The 26,166-nt window shown below is 38.3% G+C and overlaps 3 protein-coding genes across 3 annotated transcripts; all 3 read left to right on the top strand.

Annotated features, from left to right (window-relative positions):
- Positions 1–5,280: 5,280 nt before the first annotated feature.
- LOC107287569 (olfactory receptor 10A2-like) lies at positions 5,281–6,234 on the top strand. The gene has a single exon (XM_015816092.1). It carries the CDS (start codon positions 5,281–5,283, stop codon positions 6,232–6,234), a length of 954 nt encoding a protein of 317 aa, XP_015671578.1.
- A 4,798-nt stretch (positions 6,235–11,032) lies between these two features.
- LOC107287570 (olfactory receptor 6Y1-like) lies at positions 11,033–11,956 on the top strand. Its single transcript, XM_015816093.1, has one exon. It carries the CDS (start codon positions 11,033–11,035, stop codon positions 11,954–11,956), a length of 924 nt encoding a protein of 307 aa, XP_015671579.1.
- A 10,388-nt stretch (positions 11,957–22,344) lies between these two features.
- On the top strand, positions 22,345–23,268 carry LOC107287572 (olfactory receptor 6Y1-like). Its single transcript, XM_015816094.1, has one exon. It carries the CDS (start codon positions 22,345–22,347, stop codon positions 23,266–23,268), a length of 924 nt encoding a protein of 307 aa, XP_015671580.1.
- Positions 23,269–26,166: the final 2,898 nt, after the last annotated feature.

Here is a 26,166-nt window from a genome sequence, read left to right on the forward strand (position 1 = left end):
ATCACGTGAAGTGTTAATACCACTTTACAATTCCTTGGTAAGGCCACACTTGGAATACTGCATCCAGTTTTGGTCACCGCGATGTAAAAAAGATGTTGAAACTCTAGAAAGAGTACAGAGAAGAGCAACAAAAATGGTCAGGGGACTGGAGGCTAAAGCATATAAGGAATGGCTGCTGGAATTGAGTATGTCTAGTTTAATGAAGAGAAGGACGAGGGGGGACATGATAGCAGTGTTCCAATATCTCAGGGGCCGCCACAAAGTAGAGGATGTCAAGCTATGTTCCAAAGCTCCTGAAGGCAGGACAAGAAGCAACAGATGGAAACTAATCAAGGAGAGAAACAATCTAGAACTAAGGAGAAACTTCCTGACCGAACAATTAACCAGTGGAACAACCTGCCTCCAGAAGCGGTGAATGCTCCAACACTGGAAGTTTTTAAGAAGACACTGGACAGCCATTTGTCCAAAATGGTATAGGGTTTCCTGCCTGAGCAGGGGATTGGACTGGATGACCTACAAGGTCCTTTCCATCATCATCATCATCATCATCATCATCATCATCATCATCATCATCATCATCATCATTATTATTATTATTATTATTATAGAAGTGCTTTTCTATATAAGAGAAGGAAGAAAGGGAAATAAATATAGATTCTTACCGCAAAGACAACAAACCATAATTGTGGAGGTTTCCTGCCATAGCAAAGGAGAGAATTCCCAGCTTTTAGCTTTTATATACGCTTGCTAAGGGAGAATACATTTTTTTGCATTGGTGCCATTTCATTTGGAAATAGATAAATAAGAACCATGTTTCTGATTTGAAGAGAAAAGAAGAATAAAATGTCCTTATCAGCTTGTGCAGAGTTCTGGTTTTGAAGTTCATTGTTACATGGCTCCTCCAATAATTGGAAGAGAAGACAGGACAAACTTGCTATATATAGATATATATTGTTTTACTAAGAATCAGCCATTAGTAATGCAAATTGGAAGTGTGGAGAGGGTATGTGCACCAACTTAGCTTGTTTTTATTCTGGGGTCCTTGTTACTTTTATTTTTATTCCATCCTGTTAATAAAGCCACTGAATGCAAGATGTATTTGAAGGAACTTTACAACATTTCAAATGACATGTGCTGATTGACTTCTTCTAAGACATAAGGGTATCAGTTATGTCTGAAAAAGGGGAAACGTTTCTTTGGAGTTAATGTTTCTGACTTCTTATTTTGATTATAATACTAAGTTTGTTGAGATCCTGAGCTAAATCATGGGTACAGTGTAGAATGTAGAATAACAGGTGTTATAGAAATGAGGGTGTAGAGGACACCAAATGTTGGCCCTTAACGGTAAGGTTTATTTGTTCAGTAATCTATTATATTTATGGGGTTCTTGAAATATATAATAGGCATTTGCAAGCTGAGGACTCCAGGTTTAATTTTATTTTTAACAATGGATAACTTCCTCCTCAATATTTGAAGAGAATGAAGGAAAGTAAAGGCTATCAAACAACTTGCAAAGCCAATCACTATCTTGCCAGTTTCCAAAATAGATTAAGATTTAAATTGCTGTGCATCCCTATCACAGGATAACTATATAAAAAATAAAATATCTACCATAAGGATTAAAAAGAAATAAAATGAACATTATAAATAAACTCCTAAATCAAAACTGTTCCTATATTATAAATATTCACTAACAACAGCTAGAAAATTATTACCACTACTTTCCAGGAACTGATGTCTGAATGGTTTTATTTAGTGCTTTTTTTGTAAAAAAAAAAAAAAAAAAAAAAAGGTGCCGGAACTCACACACGTCATACAACTCGCCTTGTCTACCTGACAAGGTTTACCTTTGTAGTTGAAAAAAAAAACCCCACCCTTCAATTTTTAGTGTATGTAAAAAACTAGGATTTTGTTCAAGATAAGTTAATATTACTAATGTTACCATGCACTGTGTGGCTTTAAACTACAAGAAGAAATTTTATTAATCTTTTGGGACATTTACCACTGGCATACCCATTTAGTTTAATGAGTGGAAATGTCAGCTTTCTATGTGAAATGAAATTGGCCCAATAAAACAAAATTTGGTTGCTTGTAAAAGATTGAATTATTTTTAGGAAGTTGCCAAACAAGATGGAAAAATTTACATTTGGAGTTTAATATTGATATTGGCTTGAAACAAATTAAAGTTGAAACTTTGTCAGTGAACAGATTACTTTTAATTTACCTTTAAGTTAAATCCAATTTAATAAATAGATCTGATTAAACATCATACTGTAGGTCTACCTTTACATCTGACCAATACGTAATTAATATATATTATTATTAATAATAATATCTCCGAATCACATTGGTTTATTCTTATTCTTCCCCTCTGCAGTTTGAATATAAAGTATAAAAGACTAAAAAGAGATTTTTGTAGACATCTCGGCCTTTGAATTATGCAAGGAACCGAAACAGCAAAGTTTCGCTGTTGGGCAAGCTTCCACGCCAGCGGTCTTTCTTTCCTCTCGCTTCGCCTCTTTTTAACCTCACACGCCACCTTCTGTAAGGGAAGGCAAAAGGCTCACTCACCCTCTTATGAAAGATGGCCTCCATATTTATGTGTCTCCCACCGCCACCATCAGCTTCCATGCCACATGGTTCAACCCAGCCAATCAAGCCACGCTCTGGCTCTGGTGCTCCGGCGCCTCATGGCTTCTCCTAGAGGAGGCTTACAGCACAGGAGGGAACCCCGCTTGCACTATACTGCCAGGAGGGCATTTTCAAAAGCAAATGAGGATAGGAAGGACAACAATAGGAAAAGAACGCAACTCTGGAAAATCCATTGAATAAAGGTGCCGGAACTCTGTTCCGGTGTGTTCTATCACAAAAGAAGCCCTGGTTTTATTTATTCTGTGGATTCTATTTGAAATACATTAAAATAAATGTTTATTGAATGTATTTTGACACAACCTATTATATATTCTACAAAGTTTGGCTGGGTTCTTTTTAAAAATAAAATATGAAGAAAAGCAGAAGCAGAATAAAATGGCTAAAATATGGAAGAGAGTGGAAATAGAGTTTTATTTATTTCTGAACAAGAACAAGAACTGTTAACAGAGATTATATGCATTGCTTGGTTGATGGCTCAGTATGACTGAATTGATATTATGAACCAAATTAGAATTAAATAACTGGAGGATTCATATCTAAATATTATTGCACACATCTATTGGGCAAATTGATGTTTAATTCCTTGTTACATCACTATTTCTTTATAGTTGCAGGAAAGAATGAGACAAAACAAAAACAAAACAAAGAAAAACAACTCTTGAGGTTGTTCTCTTAATGAGGAGTTAATACTCAAATTCTGTATAAAAGCCTTCCTATTATTTGTAATCGGCATAATAACCATAATGGTGACTTGGACAATTCAGCACAAAACATCAGCTCACAGGAAATGTGTCATACATATATCTGGTTTTGAATATTATTATTTTGAACTGAAATGTAGTAGGACTGTAAGTGATATTTTGTATGGAAGAGATCTTGCAGTTTTCATATTACTGAAACCACATTTGGCAAAGTGAAAACAAAAGCTTACTAGTAAGCAAACAGGAAGGGGAATATAAGCTTCATAAGGTGGCAGAGATCAGCATATTTTTTTTCTTTCAGTTCTAAGTCACAGTTTATTTACAGATTTTTCTTACTGTTATTTGAATTTATGATGTGCAAGATAAAAATGTGAGACTCCTCCATCAAATTCTCATCAGAGACTGAACATTCATCAGTCTTCTAGAAAATGTCTTTGTCTTGCCTTAGAAAACATTTTAAGTGTCTTCATATGAGAAAGTTCTTCATCAGATGAAACACATCTGAGAATATTTTTAAATATTTTTTTAAAAATACTTTCATTGCTATTACTGCAAGCTATTTTCCTCTTTTTTTTCTTCCCATACAGTAATACTGGACCAATTGTCCATAATTTTATTATCTCATTCCTCCACTCAAATGAAGGGCTAAATAAGTAAGTATGTAAATATATAGGTGATTGATAAAAGCATTATTTTGGTACAAGCTTTGGTAAATAAGAAGCCTTTCTTTCTTTCTTTCTTTCTTTCTTTCTTTATTTATTTATTTATTTCCTTCTTTTTTTCTTTCTCTGTTCAAGAACTTTGTTGTGTTTAAAATTGTTACTTTTTTTTCATCAAAAAGTACCATTTTGAACTGAAAACCATTTTGACCACCATTTGGGAGCTGAAAGCTAGAATATAAATATGATAATCAATGTGAGATCAGATGGTGTTTCATTATTTCAATACCAATAAATTTATATCTCTCCTTCTTGTGTATTCCAGTGTTTGAGAAAATACCAGCCAGATTTTAACAACAACCCTGTGTCTGAAACACTTGCTGGAAAAGAAATGACTTCCATCTGTCACACAATTCAAATTACTTTTTTCCTCCTTTAGGCCCAAATTTACCATTGGTGGGTTGACCTTTTATCTCATTCATAGTGGTGTAATTAGATTTTTGCTTTGGAGGTGATATGCCAAAATCAAGAACTGGGGGAAGAACCAGTCAAACACACTGAAGTATGAAACCATACACTTTTTAAAGGACAGTCTGCTTTACTTCATAAAATGGTAAGTCACAAGGAATATAGATTCATTCTGATTGTCTTAAGATTTTTTTATTTAAGATTTGTTGATTTTTCTTCGTCCTCTACTCTTATGAGCTATATTTGAAGTAGAAATTTATATTAGTAGCACTTACATTTAAGTAAGCAAGTCTACAACTAGGTTTAATATTTTGTTTTAATTAACCATACTTTATTGTATACACCATGGTTGACTGGTCCACACAACACCCAAAACATGATTTACAAAATACATGCAAAATATATTTTTTCAATGAAATTCAAAGCTCTGTACAATGTGTCAATCAGTCAGCCAGTGTGTTATTTTTTCTTAGCATATTTTTATGTGTACGGTGTACTGTATATTATCTCAAACATCAATGTAAGCAATCACTATCCAACTCAATAGCATTTACAGTATATATTGCAAGTCTACAAACTTCAACTTACCCAGAATTTTCTGTTAATTTTTTTCCTTGATTTGGTTTCTTTAGAAAACAACTAGGCTGAATTAGTTGCATTACTAATTGTTCCGGTGGATTCATAGAATGAACTTTTCTTTTATTATAGTGTCTTTCCTTTAAAGTGATATGTATCTCAACTTGTGCAAAGATATGTTGATGTGCTTTCTCATCCCACCCCACCCCAATTGTTTTCAACAGATGAGAATAAATAAGAGTACGACAAATAGCTTCCTATTGCTGGGATTTTCCAGTTTTCCAAGTCTGGAGGGTTTGTTCTTTACTACTTTCTTTATCATCTATTTCTTGATCCTAATTGGGAATGCCTTCATAATTGTTATAACACTGGTTGATCAGACACTCCATAGCCCAATGTATTTCTTCCTGAGAAATTTGTCCTGTCTTGAAATTTGCTACACTTCAATCATTATACCTAAGATGCTTGAAAATATTCTCTCAGAAGATAAAACCATATCATTTATCAATTGTGCTTTTCAAATGAGTCTCTTTCTTATCACAGGGGCAGCAGAATGCTTTCTCCTGGCTGCTATGGCTTATGACCGCTATGTTGCCATTTGCCAACCCTTGCATTATTCACTCATTATGAACAGCAGAGTCTGCTCTGGGCTAGTGGGTGCTTCCTGGCTAGCTGGAATTCCAGTACAACTTTCCCAGACTTTCCTTGTGTTTGCCTCTTTTTTCTGTAATTCAAATGAGATCAATCATTTCTTCTGTGATATTCCTGCTTTGCTTAACCTGATTTGTGGTGATACAACTATAAATGAGCAGGTAGCTCTGTTAGAGGTTATTTTGCTTGCATTGATACCCTTTGCTATGATCTTGATGTCTTATATTTGTATTGCCATTACTATTCTGAAGATACCATCTGTTGAAGGAAGGCACAAGGCCTTTTCAACATGTTCCTCACATCTCACAGTAGTTCTGGGGTTCTATGGTTCTGGAATAATTGTCTATGTGACACCAAAGTCAAGACATTCTTTAGATAAAGATAAATATCTGTCACTATTCTATACTGTTCTGTCACCATTGGTAAACCCTCTTATTTACAGTTTGAGAAACAGGGAAATCCAAATTGCTTTAGGGAAAGTCCTTTACCTTTTTTGTTCATATGTGAAACTAATGCATAAAAAATAACTAAAATTCTTTTCTAATATTTTCTGATATAGATATTAACAAGTTAGCTGTCTTGGTGATTTTATGTATGCTGCCAATGAGTTGAAAGCTCTATTTCCTTTAACCCATAGTTTTACCTTTTCGAAGTGTAATATCCTCCTTGTTAATGCAAAATGATTTATATATGAGATGTTTCTGTCATTAAAAAGAACTTATAATATGAAAATATAAGACATGAAATTAGGGACTGAGAACAACATTAGGCTTTTTTTTCAATTCTTGTGTTGCTTTGTGCCCTTATGACCATCATTCTCTTTATCATCAGGTGAACATGCAAAAGAAGAACCTATTGTTTTTATTTCCAGCTTACTTTTCACAGAGGTTATTGGGTATCTCAACATTTAAAAATGAAACAGTAAAGAAATATGAAAAGTAATTGACCTATTCTCTGAGAAATAGATCGTACTAGTTTCATCAAAATCAGAGACACATATGTTGGTAGGGGTAATTGAGGTTACTGAATCCAAATATTTATTCAATACAGAAATGTCAGCTCAAGATTCATGACAGATAACTCTTTCACTCCTCTGAGTGAAAGAGAGACAACCTTTTCTCTAGAAAATGGATTTCTAGGTTTTTGTAAATTTTTCTAACATTGTATATTTATTACTTGGGATGCTGAATAGAAGTGAAGCAATATTTATGCTATAGCAAATTACCTTAAACAAAATTTAACTAACAATGTAAACATTTTAATAATCTATGTTAAAATCTTTCACTAAATTATTTTTCAATCAATGTCTTACCTTCACTACTAACTCACCAGTATTTGTTTATGTTCCTTTTGTTATTACTACTATTACCAGTAATATAGTATATAAAGTTGTACAGAGAAGGGATTTCAGGCAGATTTTAATAATATTTTAATTTGGAGATAAAAAAGACAATAGTCACAGCTAGCACATGTTTTATTATGTCATATTGTTTCTGAAAGTCTATTTGAGTGTCATATTCTCGTATTTCTATTTAATTTACACATAAAAGGAATATTACCCAAACTATTGTTATATATAATTTATAGTATTTTTTTACTGGTATTTATGTTAAATTGTTTTACTTTTTCTGTTTGGAATAATTCAGTCAACTGCTGTTTTATTATAATGTTTTGAGAACAAATGTGCATGTTTTCTCTCCGTATGTCATACACATTTCCGTCATGAATGTGGGAATAAACTTCTGTTTCAAAATTTGTTTGGCAAGGAAAACTTTTCATTGCTTGTCTTCAATTAAGCAAGGTCCCTCCTCCTTTAGAGTTTATTTTCAATCACATCTCTAAATGTCTCTGTGAGGACACATAGAGTTAAAGCTAACTTTACATACCATTCAAAAGAAACAATAAACAAACCTAGAAAGGAGACTTTCTAAGAATATATCCTCAGCCATCATTAAAACAAGCAAAACATCAGAAAAACAATTAGGCAGAAAAATAATATAATCAAGAAACCACCAAGAAGAAAACCGTATGCCCACTAAAATTAGCAACACAAGCTACTAGATACGAAAAGGCATCAAACTCACATTCACTCACACTGATGCTATTATCTAGTTGGGTAATGAAATGTTGGCAAGGAAACAACCAAGCTCTCTACAGTTTGACTCTCAGCTACATATATTCTCTTCTACTGGAATTTCAAAGCAGTTTGACAGTAATTTGGTTCCTAGAATGTCCTGTTTAAGCACTTAAAATAATGTGCTTTTTGTTTTATTTAATTTTTCTTTAAAATGTAGAAAATTAAAATGTTTATTTTTACATAGATATTGTTATCTATGATGCTGATTTTTTAAAAAAAATCTCTGTTTTTCTTTTGCTTAGACCAAAAAGGAATTCTCCATTTCTGTTCAGAATTAAGTTTTCCATGGCCTGCTTTTAATTTGTCTTTTCTCCCAAAGATCTTAAAGCTGTGAACTTTATCCTCAGTTATGAATTGCAAAGAAGAGATATGCTGATCAGGTGTAGGATCTAAAATATCTTCTGAAGTACAATCCTTATGAGGGAAGTAATCATTTTCAAATTTAGTCCATTAATCCCGTGGTACAGAGATGAGATTATAAATAGGCAGTCTTATATCAGTGGAAGAATCCATCTCCATAAGAAGAGACAAAACCAACTGAACTGAATGTATATTAAGGTGAAAATCTTTTTTTCTTTAGAACTTCATGAATGGCATTTGATTGCATTTAAAAGTATTTAAAGCTTAAATATGAGGAAGGGAAGTGAATGGTACTAAAAGTCCTCGGCCTTTGGAAAGTTGGGGAGTTGTAAATTATATATAAAATCTTTATCAATAGAGTGAGAGGACAGGGTAATAGGAAGATTCATTAGCAGACTTAATATGCTGGTCCTTCTTTCTCAGATGCGGAGCATGAAGATTCATACCCTTAAATAGAGATTAAAATAGGGTAAGTAGTGCCAGTAAATTTAACTTTTTCACCTAAGGAATGAGATATGTGCATTCTGGATTTCAAATATAACCGATAGCTTTTTATCTCCATAATCCAAGATGCTGCATGAAATAATTACAGCCACAATATAGCAATCTAATTTGAAAGTTTGCTACTGTATGTTCCTTTATATTGCATTTTAGTACAGTGAAAAAGCATGTGCCCCATTTTATTTAGCATTTGTTAAGGCAACAGCTGGTAGTTTTATTTTTATTTTATTTTTAGAGATAGATAGACAGATAAATAGATAGATAGATAGATAGATAGATAGATAGATAGATAGATAGATAGATAGATAGATAGATAGATAGACAGACAGACAGACAGACAGACAGACAGACAGACAGACAGACAGACAGACAGACAGATGACAGACAGAGAACATTAAGTCTGTATATTTGTGTCACTTTTTTAAGTATTGCTTGTTTTACCTTTTCTAATATGTAGTTAAAAGCCAGAAATATGAGAAAACCTACACTATGAGAAGAATTCCTTCCACAACCTTAGATTCCATTCCCTATTTTTATAAATAAATTTAAAGAGCAGTTAATTATATTAACTACAAAATAACTACTACATTAAGCATTCCTCATTATTAAACAAAAAAGAGGACCAATTCTCTAAGTACACTTAATGTTGGAGGGGATGTGAAGTGAATCTGATCATTCTGTCTTTAGTGTCTGATTTGTGACTTTTCATTTGATAACTGGTTAATACTGAAGGAAATACACCACAGTAATAGTGGGTGAAAAGGATGGATGGATGGATGGATGGATAGATGATAGATAGATAGATAGATAGATAGATAGATAGATAGATAGATAGATAGATAGATAGATGCTAGATAAATCACCAGACATAGCACCTATAAAAGACTATAAGGCATACATTATTTTCAATGTCAGCATCCCATGATCCTCCTTCTAATTTTTCAACTATCAAAAAATGGGGCAGAAAATTGAAAATTAAGTTTTATTTGCAATTCTTCAAACATGAGTAGAACTCTACTGAATTCTGGCTTCTTTGGAAGGAAGGAGTTCATCTAGTGGAATGTTAACTGGATTTATCACATTATTTCCTCAATATTTTGTGCCAAAGAAAAAAGACACAAAGGGGATAGCATTCATCTAGCATTCTAAAGAAAATTATGAAATAAAAACACAAAATGTCATCCACTTCAGAGGAAGACTAAAGCTCTGCTGATACATTTTCCTGAATGGATGGAATCCTGAAAGTGTAAAGAGAATGGAACTGCCATGATCTCCATTGCACATTTGCATACTTAAGCAGAATATACTAGTATGACATCTACTTTTGCCTTCCAAATGTAGGCATGATCTAAGAATCCAATGAAGCAAATGTAAGTAGTGCTCACTTTCAGAAGTTTTGCCAGAAAAAATATGAGATCTTGGAAACTCAGAAGCTTAGCTGTGTGCACAGATCCTTCCTACTCACTGCAACACTTCCTTGTCTTCAGAAAAAAATATAGAAATCAGGAAAGATAGCTGGAGAAGAATTGTGGAAGCATCCAAAACCATCACAGACAGCAAGGAAAGTATTTTCATGTGAATTAGAATTCCTTTTGATTTTACAGCTCTTTAAAGGGATAATTGAAAGAACTGAACTAGTCCCTTCTTTTGCTACATGGAGGCTGCAATGAAGTGAAAAATGTTTTGCACTCTCAGTCAGGTAATACTTGGGAGGGCATTTAGACCAATTGAATTTATTTTGTATTTTAGGATGAAATTATAATTCCCAATGAAACCAGTTCTTTTTCTGCCTGTCTCTATCATACATAACATATAGAACAACAAGTAACTTAAATCTCATTTCTTCAATCCTATTGAAGCCCTCATATGTCAAATAATAGGTCAACCTGTATGTTTAAGAATGCAGCATTAGTAATTAGCATCTGTCTGTCTGTCTGTCTGTCTGTCTGTCTGTCTGTCTGTCTGTCTGTCTATCTATCTATCTATCTATCTATCTATCTATCTATCTATCTATCTATCTATCTATCTATCATCTATCCATCTATCCATCCATCATCTATCTCATGTGATTATTATAAAAAGCCTTTATATTTTAAAACATTATTTCAAATGATTTTATTGTCAGTCTATCATATTAATTGTAATATTAAAATGATTTAAATCATAATTGTTTCAAAAATGTTTTGAAATAAAAAGCATAAACTAGAATTATCATTTATGGATTTTTTTTGTGTTCTACTTCAAAAATGTGGATATAAGTGATCACAGCTTAATTGATGTTGCTTCATATCTCTTCTATCTCTTTCAAATCACAGATTCTACTTTGAATGGAAGACCTCAACCAGACAAATGTCAGCTTCTTCATCCTTTTGGGATTCCCTACCAATGCAGAACTTCAGGTTCTTTTCTTTGTCCTCTTCCTCTTTGCTTATCTGATGATCGTGATGGAGAATATCATAATCCTTGTAGTTATTTGGGTCAATAGTAACCTTCATAAGCCCATGTACCTCTTTTTATGTAACCTTTCTTTCCTTGAAGTCTGGTACATTACTACTATTGTCCCTAAAATGTTGGGAGATTTTCTATCACAAGAAAAACACATCTCCTTCCAGGGCTGCCTAACACAACTGTATTTCTTTGTCAGTTTTATGTGCAGTGAATTTGTTCTTCTGGCTATTATGTCCTATGACCGTTATTTGGCTATATGCTATCCACTTCATTACCCAGTCCTCATGAACAATAATTTCTGTGCTTGGCTTTCAGCAGGATGCTGGATGTGTGGTTTTGTCACCTCCATGATCAAGCTTAGCTTTATTGGTCGACTGAAGTATTGCAGCACTTACAAGATCAATCACTATTTCTGTGATATTTCACCCCTCTTGAATGTTTCTTGCACTGATTCTTCCATAGCTGAACTGGTAGACTTCATCCTGGCCCTAATGGTTATCATGGTTCCCCTCTGTATGGTTGTTACATCATACATCTATATCATTTCAACCGTCCTGAAGATTCCTTCAGCTCAGGGAAGAAAGAAGGCTTTCTCTACATGCAGTTCTCACCTCACAGTGGTTGTACTCTTTTACTCCACCACACTCTTCACCTATGCACGGCCCAAAGCTATGTATGCCTACAACTCTAACAAAGTTGTGTCAGTGCTCTACACTGTGATAGTTCCTCTTTTGAACCCTCTAATATATTGTCTCAGAAATAAAGAGATAAATTGTGCCTTGAGGAAGACATTTTCACACTAAGGAAATATTTAGAAAAGCTCTTTATCATCATAGGAAATAGAACAATATTCAAAATTCTTTATTACTTCTCTTTCATTTATCCCCCTTTTTCACGAATACAACTCAGGTATTTTTGTATTCTTATGTATTTATGTAACTCATAATAAAATAAAACTCAAAAGAAAAATCTGGTTTCACTTTTTGAGTAACTATAATTCTATATCCATAAAACCATACAGACATAAACTTGATAGAGGCTGTTAAAAGAAAATTGTAGTCTGTTCCATGTCTGGTTTAATGAGCACTGGATGCCTGTATGAGGAGACTGTGACTTTTATTAGTAATTAAATAATGCAGCATTCTTGAGAAGTCTGGGGAGGAAAATCATCCCTCACCCTGTGGGGTCTGAAAATCTTAGATATGTAGATCTTTTTCTTAGAAGTAGATTTTATAGAGAATTTTGGTATTTGGGTATCACTGTGATACAAGTCTTATCTTGAAGGGATTCTATTTTTGGGTTGTTTGCCAATGCTATGGAGACACCAAAGCTAAAAGCTCAATCACTTTTAGCTTCAAATGTAGGCAGATAAGGTTTATGTGGCTTTTTTGTATCTTTATTTTGAGGCTTGCCTGGCAGATCAGAAGTTGGGTTGCCACTTGTCCTGCCTAAAGGGGAGGGTGGTTTTGCAGGGGGTTTTGTGTTCCAACAAAGCCATCCACCAACTAGTCAATGCAACAATGTAAACGAAAGCATAATGCAGGATGTCCACCTTTTCTTTAAATATATCAATGAAAGGTAGCCAGCAGCTCCTTGGTTAATGGATTCAACTGGGAAACTATTCTTAATGTTAGAAAGTGATTTTTGTTTGTATTTCAGACTTTTTCATTTTCTTGAATTAAATTCTATGCTGATTTTTTAAAAAAATCTCTTTTGATATCATTGGGACATTGGCTACTATGTGACACAATTAGAACATTTCCTTCACACACACACACACACACACACACACACACACACACACACACACACACACTCACATACTCAAACACAGACAGGCAGAGAGAGATACTGTCCATCCATCCATCATCTATCAATCTATTCAAGAATATACACACACATTATATATCTATACCAGGGCTTTTCAACCAGTGGTACATGTATCACCTGTGGTTCATTGGCACCTGGCAGGTGGTACGCAACCATCCTAGCTGGGGAGGAAAATGAGCTGAACTGGTGGCAGCACCCCACAAGCCTGAGCGAGAGATGGCTGGAGCTGCAGTTCTGTCAGGGCTCAGCAGAAGCACCAGGATCAGTGCCGGGCTCCAGCTCTTTCCTTCATGGGGAAGGGTGCAGGAGGGGGGAAGAGGCTTCCACATTCCTTAAATCTGGGGCAAAGCAAAGCAAAGCAATGGGAACCGGAAGTTGCCAATCGGAAGTGGCCAACAGTGGCGGGCTTGGCTGCACAGAAGTGCAAGGCAGAGGCGCCCTGAAAATGGACCAGAGGGAAAGCAGAGCAGAAGGAAAATCTGAAACCATCCCCCCCCCAAAATCCCCACCTTTGGACAGCCCTTTCCCCTTCTTTCTGAACGCCCTGATGGTCCCCTGTGACAGGCAAGAGGGGCAGCGAGAGGAGGGGGTGCCACCTGCTATGGGGGCTTCAACCTGTATTTCATTTTGGAAAAGTAAGTGGCGGGGCGTTGTGGTGGCTATGCTGGATGAGGCTGGACTGCGTGGGGCACTTTGTTTTGGGAAGGGACGCAGCAGCACTGGCAGTTTTTCAAAATTCTGCAGCAGTTTTTTCCCTTTGCTTTGGGTGCCAATTTGGACAAAAAACACCTGGCGGATGCCACATTCCTCTTTCCTCCAGAGGAGGTTGAAGGAAAAAGTTTGGCTCCTTCGCTGATTTCTCTTTTTGCAATTTGGTTTTTTTTTTGGGGGGGGGAAGCAAAGAGTAACTGTCAAATGCCCATTTCCAAAGTAAATTCCTTGCTCAGCTTCCCTCATGGGATGCAATTCCCACGGAGCAGCCGTTTAAGTCAGGGGCGGGGAACCTTGGCTCTTTTATGACTTGTGGACTTCAACTCCCAGAATTCCTGAGCCAGCCATGCTGAGGGGAAAGGAAGAGGTTTCCAAGCTGAGCCATGCTGGCTCAGGAATTCTGGGAATTGAAGTCCACAAGTCATAAAAGAGCCAAGGTTCCCCACCCTGGTTTACGATCTCTGAATTCTGGAGTCAATTTGAAACTTGCTCAATGGCAATGATGCATTATTGATTCAATCAATAATTAGAAGTTAGCATCTACATACCCATGAAAAAGAAATATTTTTGGGAAATATTAAACAGGCAGGAACAATAGCAAAAGAGGTAGAAAACCTAGCCCCAAAAACCAACTATTACAAATACGAAAGGCTGCTCCAAAAGAAACATCAATTTCCCTTCTCTTAGAAAAGTCAAGCCAAAAAATAAAAGTACCAGAGAAGCGGGGATTTTTTTTTCTCCCTCCCTCCCTCCCTCTCTCTCTTTCTGGAGGGGATACAAAATAACAAGTACTTGTTTAAATACCCTTAATTTGTAGTAAACAAAACCTCTGTCAGGGATAGGCCTACCTTGACATCTCAGTTGCAAAAAAAATTTCTTGAGGAATTTTTGAATGCAATGCTCAAACTATCTTTCTTCATGACTGTCATTATTGCTTTGCTAATATATAAATGACATTTCTAACTCTAAAAGATTGAGGATACTTGTTAATGGTGCTATTATTTTTATAGTGGATAATTATAGTAATTATAGTAATGTATAGTAATTCTGTGAATTATTCCTGTTTCTCTGATGTTGTAGTAACTTATCTAATATTTTATATTAAAAAGGTGATAGTCAAAGTGGTGTTAAGATAGTTGTATGCTATTAAATTAACCAATTACCTTTGTAATAAATGCACTTTATCAAGAAAAATAAATTGTCAATACAACCATAGAAGCATAAAGGCTTCAGGTATAAAGGCTTAAAACACTAGGAGATAACAGCAGTGCTGGGCAAAAGTTTGCTGAGATATAACTCTTAGCAAATTAACATAGCAGTAATTTATATTCAAACAACACATTCTTTGTCTAATCCAATAAACTATGGTGTCTATATTTCCTCATGCTATTCTCACTGACTTTCCTAATGTATTACTAAATGAAATCAAATACTTTCTTCCTTTACAGGTGTTTCTCAACCTTGGCAACTTTAGGATGTGTAGGCTTCAACTCCCAAAATTCTCCAGCTAGCAATGCTAGCTGGAGAATTCTGGGAGTTGAAGTCCACACATCCTAAAGTTGCCAAGGTTGAGAAACACTGCGCCAGTCAGATGTATATTCAGATTTGCATAAAACTATGTTGTGGGTTTGCATCCTACCTCTTTTCAGCTTTTAATTTAGCTGATTCCAGTATTGTAAATAAACAATTTATACATCAGTGTAAGAATGTATCTCATACCAATTACTAAGAAAATGCTAAAAAAAAAATCCTATATCATCTTGGGTATAAATGTTCTATTGTGTAATAAGAATAGCATTCCTCTTAAGTGAATATAACCTATATAATTGTAGCATTACCCCCTCAGAGGCCACCAAAGCCCAGGCCCTCCCAGCCCCACTCCCCTGCGTCACGCTCTGCAGCTGTGCTCTCAAGGTGTTAGTAAAATGTCTTTTCTAGCAGAAGCTCACGCGAAGTAGGAGGTAGCAGACTCTTATCGTCAAAGGGGGGGGGGGCTTTCAGAAACAAAGATGACCATCCCCTAGCCCTGATAGTCAATGTATGATGGTGTTTAACAGCCCCAGGCAGTCATAGTAGCAATAGTCAAAGATTTCACAGCGACCGTTTGGAAACAAGTGGGGTGAAGAAAACCCCGGCTCCAGGCAGTGATAGGAACACGAATGAAGGTAGTCAATGTTCTGCAGTAACAGCTCGCCCCACAAGGGCAACTCCCCACAATGTCTATAACTTGTACAAGTAACAATAATCAAAGTTTGGATGGCCGCTAGTCTCCAAAGCAGTAATGATCAGTTTCTTCTGTTGTCGCTCACAGTCTCAGGTCTCACTGGTGTCAAAACCCCTCCCCCCTTTGTTTTATTGTTAAAATCTGAATTTAGCAACCCTAGCAACTTTTTTCTCTCTCTCTTGCCTCCGCTCGAAAGAAAGCAGCAAAATTTCACCTTATCACTCTCTCTCACTCTCTCCTTCCCTTTCCTTCACAGAAAGGGATCAGCTAAAACCTCAAATCCCTCTTTGATTTCACCTGGTCTCTCTCCGGCAACAGCAACCACCCCCACCCCCTTTCTTTCCTCCTTTTTCTTTCCTTCTGCCCTATCCACCACACCCAAAACCAGCAGCAGCTGTTCGATCAATCTATCTACATAATTATGATGTGACTTAATTGAGTCTCATCCATTGAGGTGCCAAAGACTATGTCTACTGGCAGGTGGGCTTCCCTACCAAACATCAACCGATATGGGGAATACCCAGTGGCATCATTCCTCATGCTATTATACGTATGCATAACGGTAGATAAGCCGCCTGGAAAAGCCAAGAGAAATCATCAAAACAATTAAAAAACAAAAATTTGAATATTTCGTACATGTGATACGACATCTAGAAAAATACGGCATACTCCATTTAATCCTCCAGGGAAAGATTGAAGGCAAATGAGGTCCAGGCAGAAGAAGAACATTGTGGCTTCAAAATCTAAGGGACTGGTTTGGACAAAACTCAGCAGCACTTTTTCGTGGGGCTGCTGATAAAAACAGGATCGTCAACATGATTGCCAACATCTGATAACGGATATGGCACAAGAAGAAGATGACGGTAGAAATATGTTGCATCCAGTGTTGCTTCTGTTCTTCAGTGAGTATCCCCAACATATCCAAAAGAGTACGATTAAACCTCTCAGGCTGCAGATCTCCTTATGAATGATATGGGGAGGTACGGGACTTCCAAATGCCCAGTAAGTCCAGTAAGTTGCTTAACAAGCCTGCTTTCAAAGTCCCTCCCTTGGTCGGGATGTATTCGTGAGGCAGCCCATAATGCACAAAAAACTTCTTCACCAATACTTGCTACCATAACAGTGCACCAATCTTTTGTCGGGAAAAATGATCAGTCACAACCAATACGTTTTCTTGTCCACTTACATGTGGTTCCAGGCAAAGGAAATCAAAGCAAACCAAATCCAAGGACCCATAACTTTGCAAATGGCCCATCGGCACAGTCCTTGAAGGTAGGGTTTTCCTCTTAACCCAACACAGACAAGATCTACAATAGTCCCCGACTTCTGTCTTCATGCAGGACCAGAAGAATTGATACATTACTAACTTAAAAGTCTTTTCTGGCCCCAAATACCCGTGTTCATTGTGTAGCACAATCAACACTGCTTCTCTGTTTTTCTCCGGAAGCAAAAGTTTCCACCTTTCTTCAGGCCCATCCGAAGGGCCCCAGTGGGCAGATGAATGCAGTTTTCTCCCTATCCTCCAAATGCATGGGGATCTGATGGTAACCGCTCCTTAAATTTATTTATTTATTTATTTATTTAAATTTATATCCCGCCCTTCTCCTTGCGGACTCAGGGCGGCTAACAATCGGGTAAAAATAAAAAAATAACACTACAAGTTTAAAAGTTAGTTAAAAGGGAAATATTTGAATTTGGTCCAATTAAAATATAATTAAAACCCCCTCTAAAAGTTTCCCCTAGGCCAGTCCCGCAAGCTGGAATAACCATGTCTTAAGGGCGCGGCGGAAGGAAGGGAGATCAGGGATCACCCTGATCTCTGGGGGCAGTTCATTCCAGAGGGTGGGAGCTCCCACAGAGAAGGCCCTCCCCCTTGGGGTCGCCAGCTGGCACTGTCTGGNCGTCTATCTGAGGCACAGTGGCCTCCCTTGGACACAGGCTCTCCCTTATAATGACCGCTACCCCCCCGCCCCTACCCCGGGCCCTCGGCTGATGGAATGCCTGGAAACCTGGTGGGCACAGATCAACAAGGGGAACTCCCCCTTCTATGCCCAACCAGGTCTCGGTGATACCTGCCAGGTCCGCTCCCCCCTCATGAATGAGTTCTTGAATGAGGGGGACCTGGCATTGCACAACATCAGCCGATGGTCCCGGGCCTGAGGATCTAAGGATCTAAGGTCCCTGGAAGTCGAGTAGAGCTCTGAGGATCGGAGCACCCACAAGCTTGTAAGCAGCGTGTGCGTGCTCCCAAAACCCGATATGGTCCTCTGCTCCTGCCATATCTGCCCCTCCCACTGACCGTACCTATCACACCACCCTCCATCAACCCCCCAGTCTCCTCCCTTACCACTCCGCGCCCCCCAGACAGGACCGTCCTTGGCCTCAGAGAGGACTCCCCTAGTTCCCCTCGGGCCAACCCCGAACCCCCTAAAAATTTAATAAAACACCCCTCTAAGAAGACACGTAATTTCCTTCTCCTTAGTTCCCTCAATGCTGTCACTGAGTGCCACCTCTCGGGGTTCCAGACCCCTTCATCAAGGCCGGCCCTTAGGATCGTGTTGGGCCATGCCTGCGCAATGGGGGAGTCGCGCAGGGCCAGCAGTTCCCTCCTGGAGTACAGTCCCAAATCGCATCAGGAGGTCCAGCAGCAGAGTAGGGGAGGGGGGAAAGTCCTCGTGGTGGTAGTCCTAGTCGGGGGCTTAGATGGATTAAGAGAAGGCAGCATAGTTCCTAGGTCTTTTTAACCCCCATAAAAAGGGGGGGGGAAATTGCAGTCAAAGTCAGCCAGCCCCAGCAACGCAGGCCTCCAGGTACGCCAGACCCCAGTCGCACAGGCCTCCAGGACCACCCAGGCACTCACCATCAGGCCATGTCCCTCCGGCAAATACATCCCTTGGGCCCTGTCCTCCGCCCGGGCCGTTCTTCCGCCCGGGCCGCTGTGCCACTGTACCGGCGCGTCCTCCGGGCCGCTGTGCATTGCGCTGCTGGTCACTTCCCCCGGGCCACCAGGCCGCTAGACCACCCAGGCCATCCGGCCGACAGCCCACAGGTTTTCGCCAGGCCGTCCAACTTCCCGCCTAGGCCGACAGGCCGCCGGACCGCCCCGGTCATCAGGCCGCTAGGCCGCCAAGCCGCCAGGCCGTGGACTTTCGTTGGGCCACCAGGACTTTGTCGGGCCACTAGGCCGCCACTGCGTCGGGCCGCTAGGCCGCTGCTGCGTCGGGCCGCCAGGTCGCCACTGCGTCGGGCCGCTAGGCCGCCACAGCTTCGGGCCGCAGATCTTNTGCCTTGCGCACAGTCACCCATGCTCTTGTCACCTCCCGCCTGGACTACTGTAATGCTCTCTACATGGGGCTCCCCTTGAGGAGCACTCGGAGGCTCCAGTTAGTCCAGAATGCGGCCGCGCGGGCGGTGATGGGAGCGACTCGTCGCTCCCATGTAACGCCGCTGCTGCGCGAGCTGCACTGGCTGCCTGTGGCCTTCTGAGTGCGCTTCAAGGTGTTGATTATCATCTTTAAAGTGCACCATGGCATTGGACCTGGTTACCTCCGAGACCGCCTTCTGCCACAGATTACCTCCCACCGGCCGATACGCTCCCACAGAGAGGCCCTCCTCAGGGTGCCGTCAACCAGACAGTGCCGGCTGGCGACCCCCAGGGGGAGAGCCTTCTCTGTCAGAGCACCCACCCTCTGGAACGAGCTGCCCCCAGAGATCCGGGTGATTCCGGATCTCCCCTCCTTCCGCCGCGCCCTCAAGACTTGGTTGTTTCAGCAGGCAGGACTGGCCTAGGGGTATTTTAAATTGGTTTTAACTAAAGTTTAGTAGAAGCGGCCTATTTAAATATTTATTTTTAATTATTCTCTTAAATTTTGTATTTTTGTATTGTATCAAACTGTTTTTAAACGGGAGAAGGGCGGGGTATAAATATAATAAATTCAAATTCAAATTCAAAATTCATAACCGCCCCACCCCCTCTGCTGGGGCCTGATGCCCCCACACCAAACTCTGACATACTGTCTGCAGTGCAGGGTGAACATCCCTTGCTATCGGGTCATTCCCCAAGGGAACAACTGGGGTGAGTAATCGCCTAACCAAACTGGTGTTCGTCTCCACAATCAATGAACCCTGACTACCTCCCGGGGGGCGAGTGCACACAATAGCCAGAGTATCAAAGGTATCTGTATACCCAGCAATAGAAGGCCCAAACATCAGCCATACGGTAAATATCCATCATAGGAAAATTTCTCAGTCCCAATACCACAGATCTTCAAATCACTCAGTTCCTGTATGGGTATATATGTCAAATATTTGTCATAAAAATCCCTATATAATAACATGACTTGTGCACCCGGATCCAAAAAGGCCTTAGTGTAAATACCTTCCATCTGCACTGGCACCATTGGAGAAGGGCCCACCAGCTGCTGAGGAGCCCCCAGTAGTGGGAAACCCAGTGTTTGGTTCAATGACCCACACTTGATTCTCCAAAGACTGCTGCTGGGGCCCCATGGCTCCAGCTTCTGTCAATTCAAGGGAACAGAGATTTCTCACTAAAGGGGGTACTCCCATTTTCGATGAGGGTTTCCAAGGGAACCCTTTCTTGTCGAGACTGACTGATATAAATGGGCACCCAGCTAGCTCCCTTACTGGGGCCCTTGACAGAATTTACTCACATTGGTCAAATAATCCTTTATACACAGCTATATCTTTTATGTGCGAAGGAATAAAGTGACCTACATTACTATATCCTTGTCAATCTTCTATGGTATTAGTAAATATTTCTGGGCTCAAAAGTGCACTCTCAAGGGTTTGTGGTTGAAATTGACAAAAGGTGGCATATATGAGTGGCATATATTTAATTTTAAATTTAATGTATTACATTTATAGTACAAGTTCAAACAATGAGTTGTATGGATATACATATCAAAGGAACTATTGACAATGAAGTAGCAGTATAAAACAAGTACCATTGGTAGGTAATAGCTGTAAATCTTTATTTTAGGAATAATGAACATGGACTGCAGAACAAAGTGAGGAATTTAGGCACTAGTATTTTAAGAAACTGCCAATAATTTTCCTAGTTTTAATTTGTCTTTTTCCTAAAACAGCTTATACCTTGGTCTTTGTGCTTAGCTAGGACTATATACAGCAACTTTGGAAACCAACGGTGTGGCAGCAGACAGCTGGATGCATACGAAGAAAGTGATTGGAGGGAGGAAAAGGGAAAAGGGAACAGCAGTTTTGGAAACTACCAAGGGAGCAGCAAACACATGCCCTTTAAAAACAAAACAATTAGAGACATCAAGTGGACCAATGACTAGGTCGAAAAGCCAGGCGCAAAGCCGACCGGTAACATAAAGAGAACTCCCATTAACTTGCTTTTATGCTCTGATGATGTCAGCAGTGCTGGCCAGCGAAAGCTCAGCATTTATATTAAACAGCTTTTAGTTTGATATTATCCAGGTGTTCGAATTTATTTATTTTTATTGTGTGTGTATACACACACACACACACACACACATATACATATATTCCAAAGGGGCGAAGGAATTAAAATATTTTCTGAGGCTACAATTCTTGGGAGAATTGTAATAATTATCATGGTTAGTCCCAAGGAGGAGAGATGAGAAAATAAAAAGCATTATTATAGAAATAGGAAAAAAATCCACTTCATAAAAGGACAGAAAAAAAGAAAAGAAAAGAAAATCAGCCTGGCTAAATCTGAGGTAACTATCCTTATTTCTTTTCTATACAATTTTGCAAGTGGCATTCAGCTGAACAGATAATATAATGAATAAGGAATTTTGATATACAGAAAATAAACTGGTGCTATAATATTCTTAAGGATGTCTAAAGGAAGTTGTAGTACTAAATGCAATCAAATAGAATTCCTTTTGCATTCACATGTATGTAATGAGATGAATGAAAGCACTGAATTGTGAATTTTACCGACAATCCCTTCATGGGTATTTCATGGAAGCTAAAAATTTATATATTTGCACTTTTTGTCCATTTGACTTGGGAAAGCATTATATTTTTTTAATTAACTTTATCTAGTATTCAAGAATAAACTTTAATTCCAAGGCCAGTCTCTCCTATGAGAATAATTATCTGTCTCTCACATATATAAACAGATAGAAATGTTACAATTAATTTAAATGTCACTGCTTTAATACAGTTTATGCCCTTGAATCTAGTACATTTCATTATGCATATTTGAAGACTGTAGCATAGGTTTGCTAGGAATTAATTTTGAATATGTAGGGAGAAAAATATGGTATACTTTTTTTAAAAATAAAAGATTTCTCACATAGATATTTTTTGTCATGAACTTCCACAATGGAAAAGAAATGTAAGTCCTCATAGGTTAACTGATGTCGCATTACATCTTTTGTCTCTCATTCTTGTAAATCCCAGACTCTACACAGCATGGAAGAAGCTAACCAGACAAATGTCAGCTACTTCATCCTGCTGGGATTCACTACCACTGCAGAGCTTCAGATTCTCCTCTTTGTCCTCTTCCTCACTGCATACTTGATGATTCTCATGGAGAATTTGATAATCATTGTAGTCATTTGGGTCAATAATAATCTTCATAAGCCCATGTACCTCTTCTTGTGTAACCTCTCCTTTCTTGAAGTCTGGTACATCACAGTCATTGTTCCTAAAATGTTGGGAGATTTTCTATCACAAGACAAACGCATCTCCTTCCAAGGTTGTCTAACCCAGCTATATTTTTTTGTCACTTTTGTGTGCAGTGAATATATTCTTCTAGCTATGATGGCATATGATCGGTACTTAGCTATATGCTATCCACTTCGTTATCCAGTCCTCATGAACAATAATTTCTGTGCTCAGCTTTCAGCAGGATGCTGGATATGTGGTTTACTCACCTCCATGATCAAACTTAGCTTTATTGGCCGGCTGAAATACTGTAGCACTTACAAGATCAATCACTATTTCTGTGATATTTCACCCCTCTTGAATGTTTCTTGCACTGATTCTTCCATAGCTGAACTGGTAGACTTCATCCTGGCCCTAATGGTTATCATGGTTCCCCTCTGTATGGTTGTTACATCATACATCTATATCATTTCAACCGTCCTGAAGATTCCTTCAGCTCAGGGAAGAAAGAAGGCTTTCTCTACATGCAGTTCTCACCTCACAATGGTTGTACTCTTTTACTCCACCACACTCTTCACCTATGCACGGCCCAAAGCTATGTATGCCTACAATTCTAACAAAGTTGTGTCAGTGCTCTATACTGTGATAGTTCCTCTTTTGAACCCTCTAATATATTGTCTCAGAAATAAAGAGATAAACTGTGCCTTGAGGAAGACATTTTTTGGCTAATACTTAGGCAAAGTAGTTACTTAGTGTCACAGAATAATTCTAAAATTATAAATTTCAGTAAATATACCCTTGTGGTTGCTGTATCTTAATTTACAATGCATTTTCATTTTATCTGGTAATTTGCACAAAAAATATTTCAGGTGTCAATTTTGTCTTGGGATATTCACTAATAATCAATTTTTTTAAGAAATCACAATGAATATGCATGCAACGGATATTGATACTTTTAAAATTGCAAAATAGATTCAGTATATCATTATTTGTTTTGGTCATGTATCAATGTGAAATATATGGAATTATATCCAACCAAGAATAATAATTGAAATAAAATAAGATATTGATAATGTAGTTATAGAGATTACTAACATAGCACTGTAGAACTTTTTTAATACTAAGATCTATCTATAAGAATTTACATTCTATTCTTTTGTATGTTCTGTTCTGTTCTTTTCTATTGAAAGAAAATAGTATAGATTGTTGTCTTAACTTTTTAAATATATATTTTCATTCTTTGATAGTTTGTTTCTTGCTTTTCAGTGAAAACCATAAATTATACACATCTGAAATACATAACCTAATCAGTGGTGCAATTCAAATATGTGAACAACCGGTTCTCTGTGTGGATGCTGCTTCCAGAAGTCCATTCTGGGAGTGGGCAACAAAAAATTAGCTATTGGTTCTGGAGAACTGGTGCAAACTGGCTGAATCCCACCACAGAACCTAATGTTTTCAATTACACATTTCTGTCAGACAGTCATGCTTCATATCATGACACAGCCTTCCCCTATACTGCATGTCATTCTCTGTTGATGATTAAAATTTTGAGACTCTGGAGAAAATAAAATTCATCAGTGGTCTGCCTTACATTTCTTCATGCTGCATCCCATGTTGATCTGGATTTGTATATGTGTATATATATCAGTCTACTGAAGTACAAAGGCTGTTTGCTGAAGTCTATAAATTGTGATCTACCACACTGCTTCATTGCTCATTGATAGGTAGTTATTTTTCAACTGCTCAGTTTAGGGCTGAACTAGAGCAACTGGCTTAAAGTTAACCAGTTGGTGTGCCTGCTTAATGGAGAACTGGAACTTGGTTTTCCTTTTTCTAATCCTTTTCATTGGTTTTCTTCAAAGAACTCTATGGTCTGATAAATAAGGGAGGAATACACAAAATACCAAACTAACCATTAGGGTTTATATTTTAACTTGTTTGTTTTACTAGCTGAGATGGAAAACATTCATTATATATTTTTTATGGTTCCCCTCAGTATGATCTGGAAATGATCAGATTCTCCCTCTCTCTCTTTTTTTTTTAGCAAACATAAAACTGATCACTGTGTTTTTAAAACAATTGCATTCCCAAATATTTACCACTTCATTTAGTCTTTTGCTTATTTAATTCAAAATTCATTTTTTGGAGTTGATATTTAGTGACTGTATTTGATAATCACAAGCAATAAAGGTTACTTTGTGTTCTTAGATAGACAGACAGACAGACAGACAGACACACAGACACACAGACACACAGACAGACAGACAGAGATATACCTTATATCTCTATTCTCCATCTCCATCTCTCTGTGTGACTGTTTTTGTGTATGTTATAATATAACATACACAATATATTATATAATAATAATAATAATAATAATAATAATATATTATTATTATTATTATTATTATTATTATTATTATTATTATTATTATTATTATTATTATTATCATTTCAACCTTCCCTGGAACTTCCAGTAGATCAGGTTGGGGGACGAGTCCGTCCTTTGGGATATGGTAAAGCCTGTTTACCGACAGGTCAGAGAAGAATTTAACTTCCAGTGTTGGAGCATTCACCGCTTCTGGTTAATTGTTCTCACTGTCAGGAAGTTTCTCCTTAGTTCTAGATTGCTTCTCTCCTTGATTAGTTTCCACCCGTTGCTTCTTGTCCTGCCTCCAGGCGCTTTGAAAAATAGCTTGACTCCCTCTTCTTTATGGCAGCCCCTGAGATATTGGAACACTGCTATCATGTCCCCCTTCGTCCTTCTCTTCATTAAACTAGACATACCCAATTCCAGCAGCCGTTCCTTATATGCTTTAGCCTCCAGTCCCCTAATCATCTTTGTTGCTCTTCTCTGTACTCTTTCTAAAGTCTCAACATCTTTTTTACATCACAGTGACCAAAACTGGATGCAGTATTCCAAGTGTGGCCCTACCAAGGCATTGTAAAGTGGTATTAACACTTCATGTGGTCTTGATTCTATCCCTCTGCTAATGCAGCCTAGCACTGCGTTGGCCTTCTTGGCAGCTGCAGCACACTGCTGGCTCATATTTAGGTGATTGTCCACTAGGACTCCGAGGTCCCTCTCACAGTTACTACTATTGAGCAAGGTGCCACCTATGCTGTACTTGTGCATTTGGTTTTTCTTGCCTAAATGTAGAACCTTGCTTTTTCACCATTGAATTTCATTTTGTTAGATAGTCTGTCCAGATCCTTCTGTATCTTAAGTCTGTCTTCTGGAGTGTTGGCTATTCCTGCCAGCTTGGTGTCATCTGCAAATTTGATGAGTTCCCCATCTATCCCCTCATCCAAATCGTTGATGAAGATGTTGAAGAACACTGGGCCCAGAACAGAGCCTTGGGGCACCCCACTACACACTTCCCTCCATGTAGATGCGGTTCCATTGAGGACCACTCGCTGAGTACGGCCGGTCAGCCAGCTACGGATCCATCTGGTGGTGATGCTGTCTACCCCACATTTTTCTATCTTGTCAAGTAGTAGGTTGTGATCTACTTTGTCAAATGCCTTACTGAAGTCCAAGTAAATTATATCCACAGCATTCCTCTGATCCACTAATTTTGTCAGTTGGTCAAAGAATGCAATAAGATTTGTCTGGCATGATCT

This window comes from Protobothrops mucrosquamatus, unplaced genomic scaffold (genome assembly GCF_001527695.2).
Source record: "Protobothrops mucrosquamatus isolate PMUCROS unplaced genomic scaffold, P.Mucros_1.0 scaffold400, whole genome shotgun sequence".
Taxonomy (NCBI): domain Eukaryota; kingdom Metazoa; phylum Chordata; class Lepidosauria; order Squamata; family Viperidae; genus Protobothrops; species Protobothrops mucrosquamatus.

Excerpts from the sequence above, each read along its gene's own strand:
- LOC107287570 (XM_015816093.1), top strand. The coding sequence starts at position 11,033 with ATGGAAGACCTCAACCAGACAAATGTCAGCTTCTTCATCCTTTTGGGA.
- LOC107287569 (XM_015816092.1), top strand. The coding sequence starts at position 5,281 with ATGAGAATAAATAAGAGTACGACAAATAGCTTCCTATTGCTGGGATTT.
- LOC107287572 (XM_015816094.1), top strand. The coding sequence starts at position 22,345 with ATGGAAGAAGCTAACCAGACAAATGTCAGCTACTTCATCCTGCTGGGA.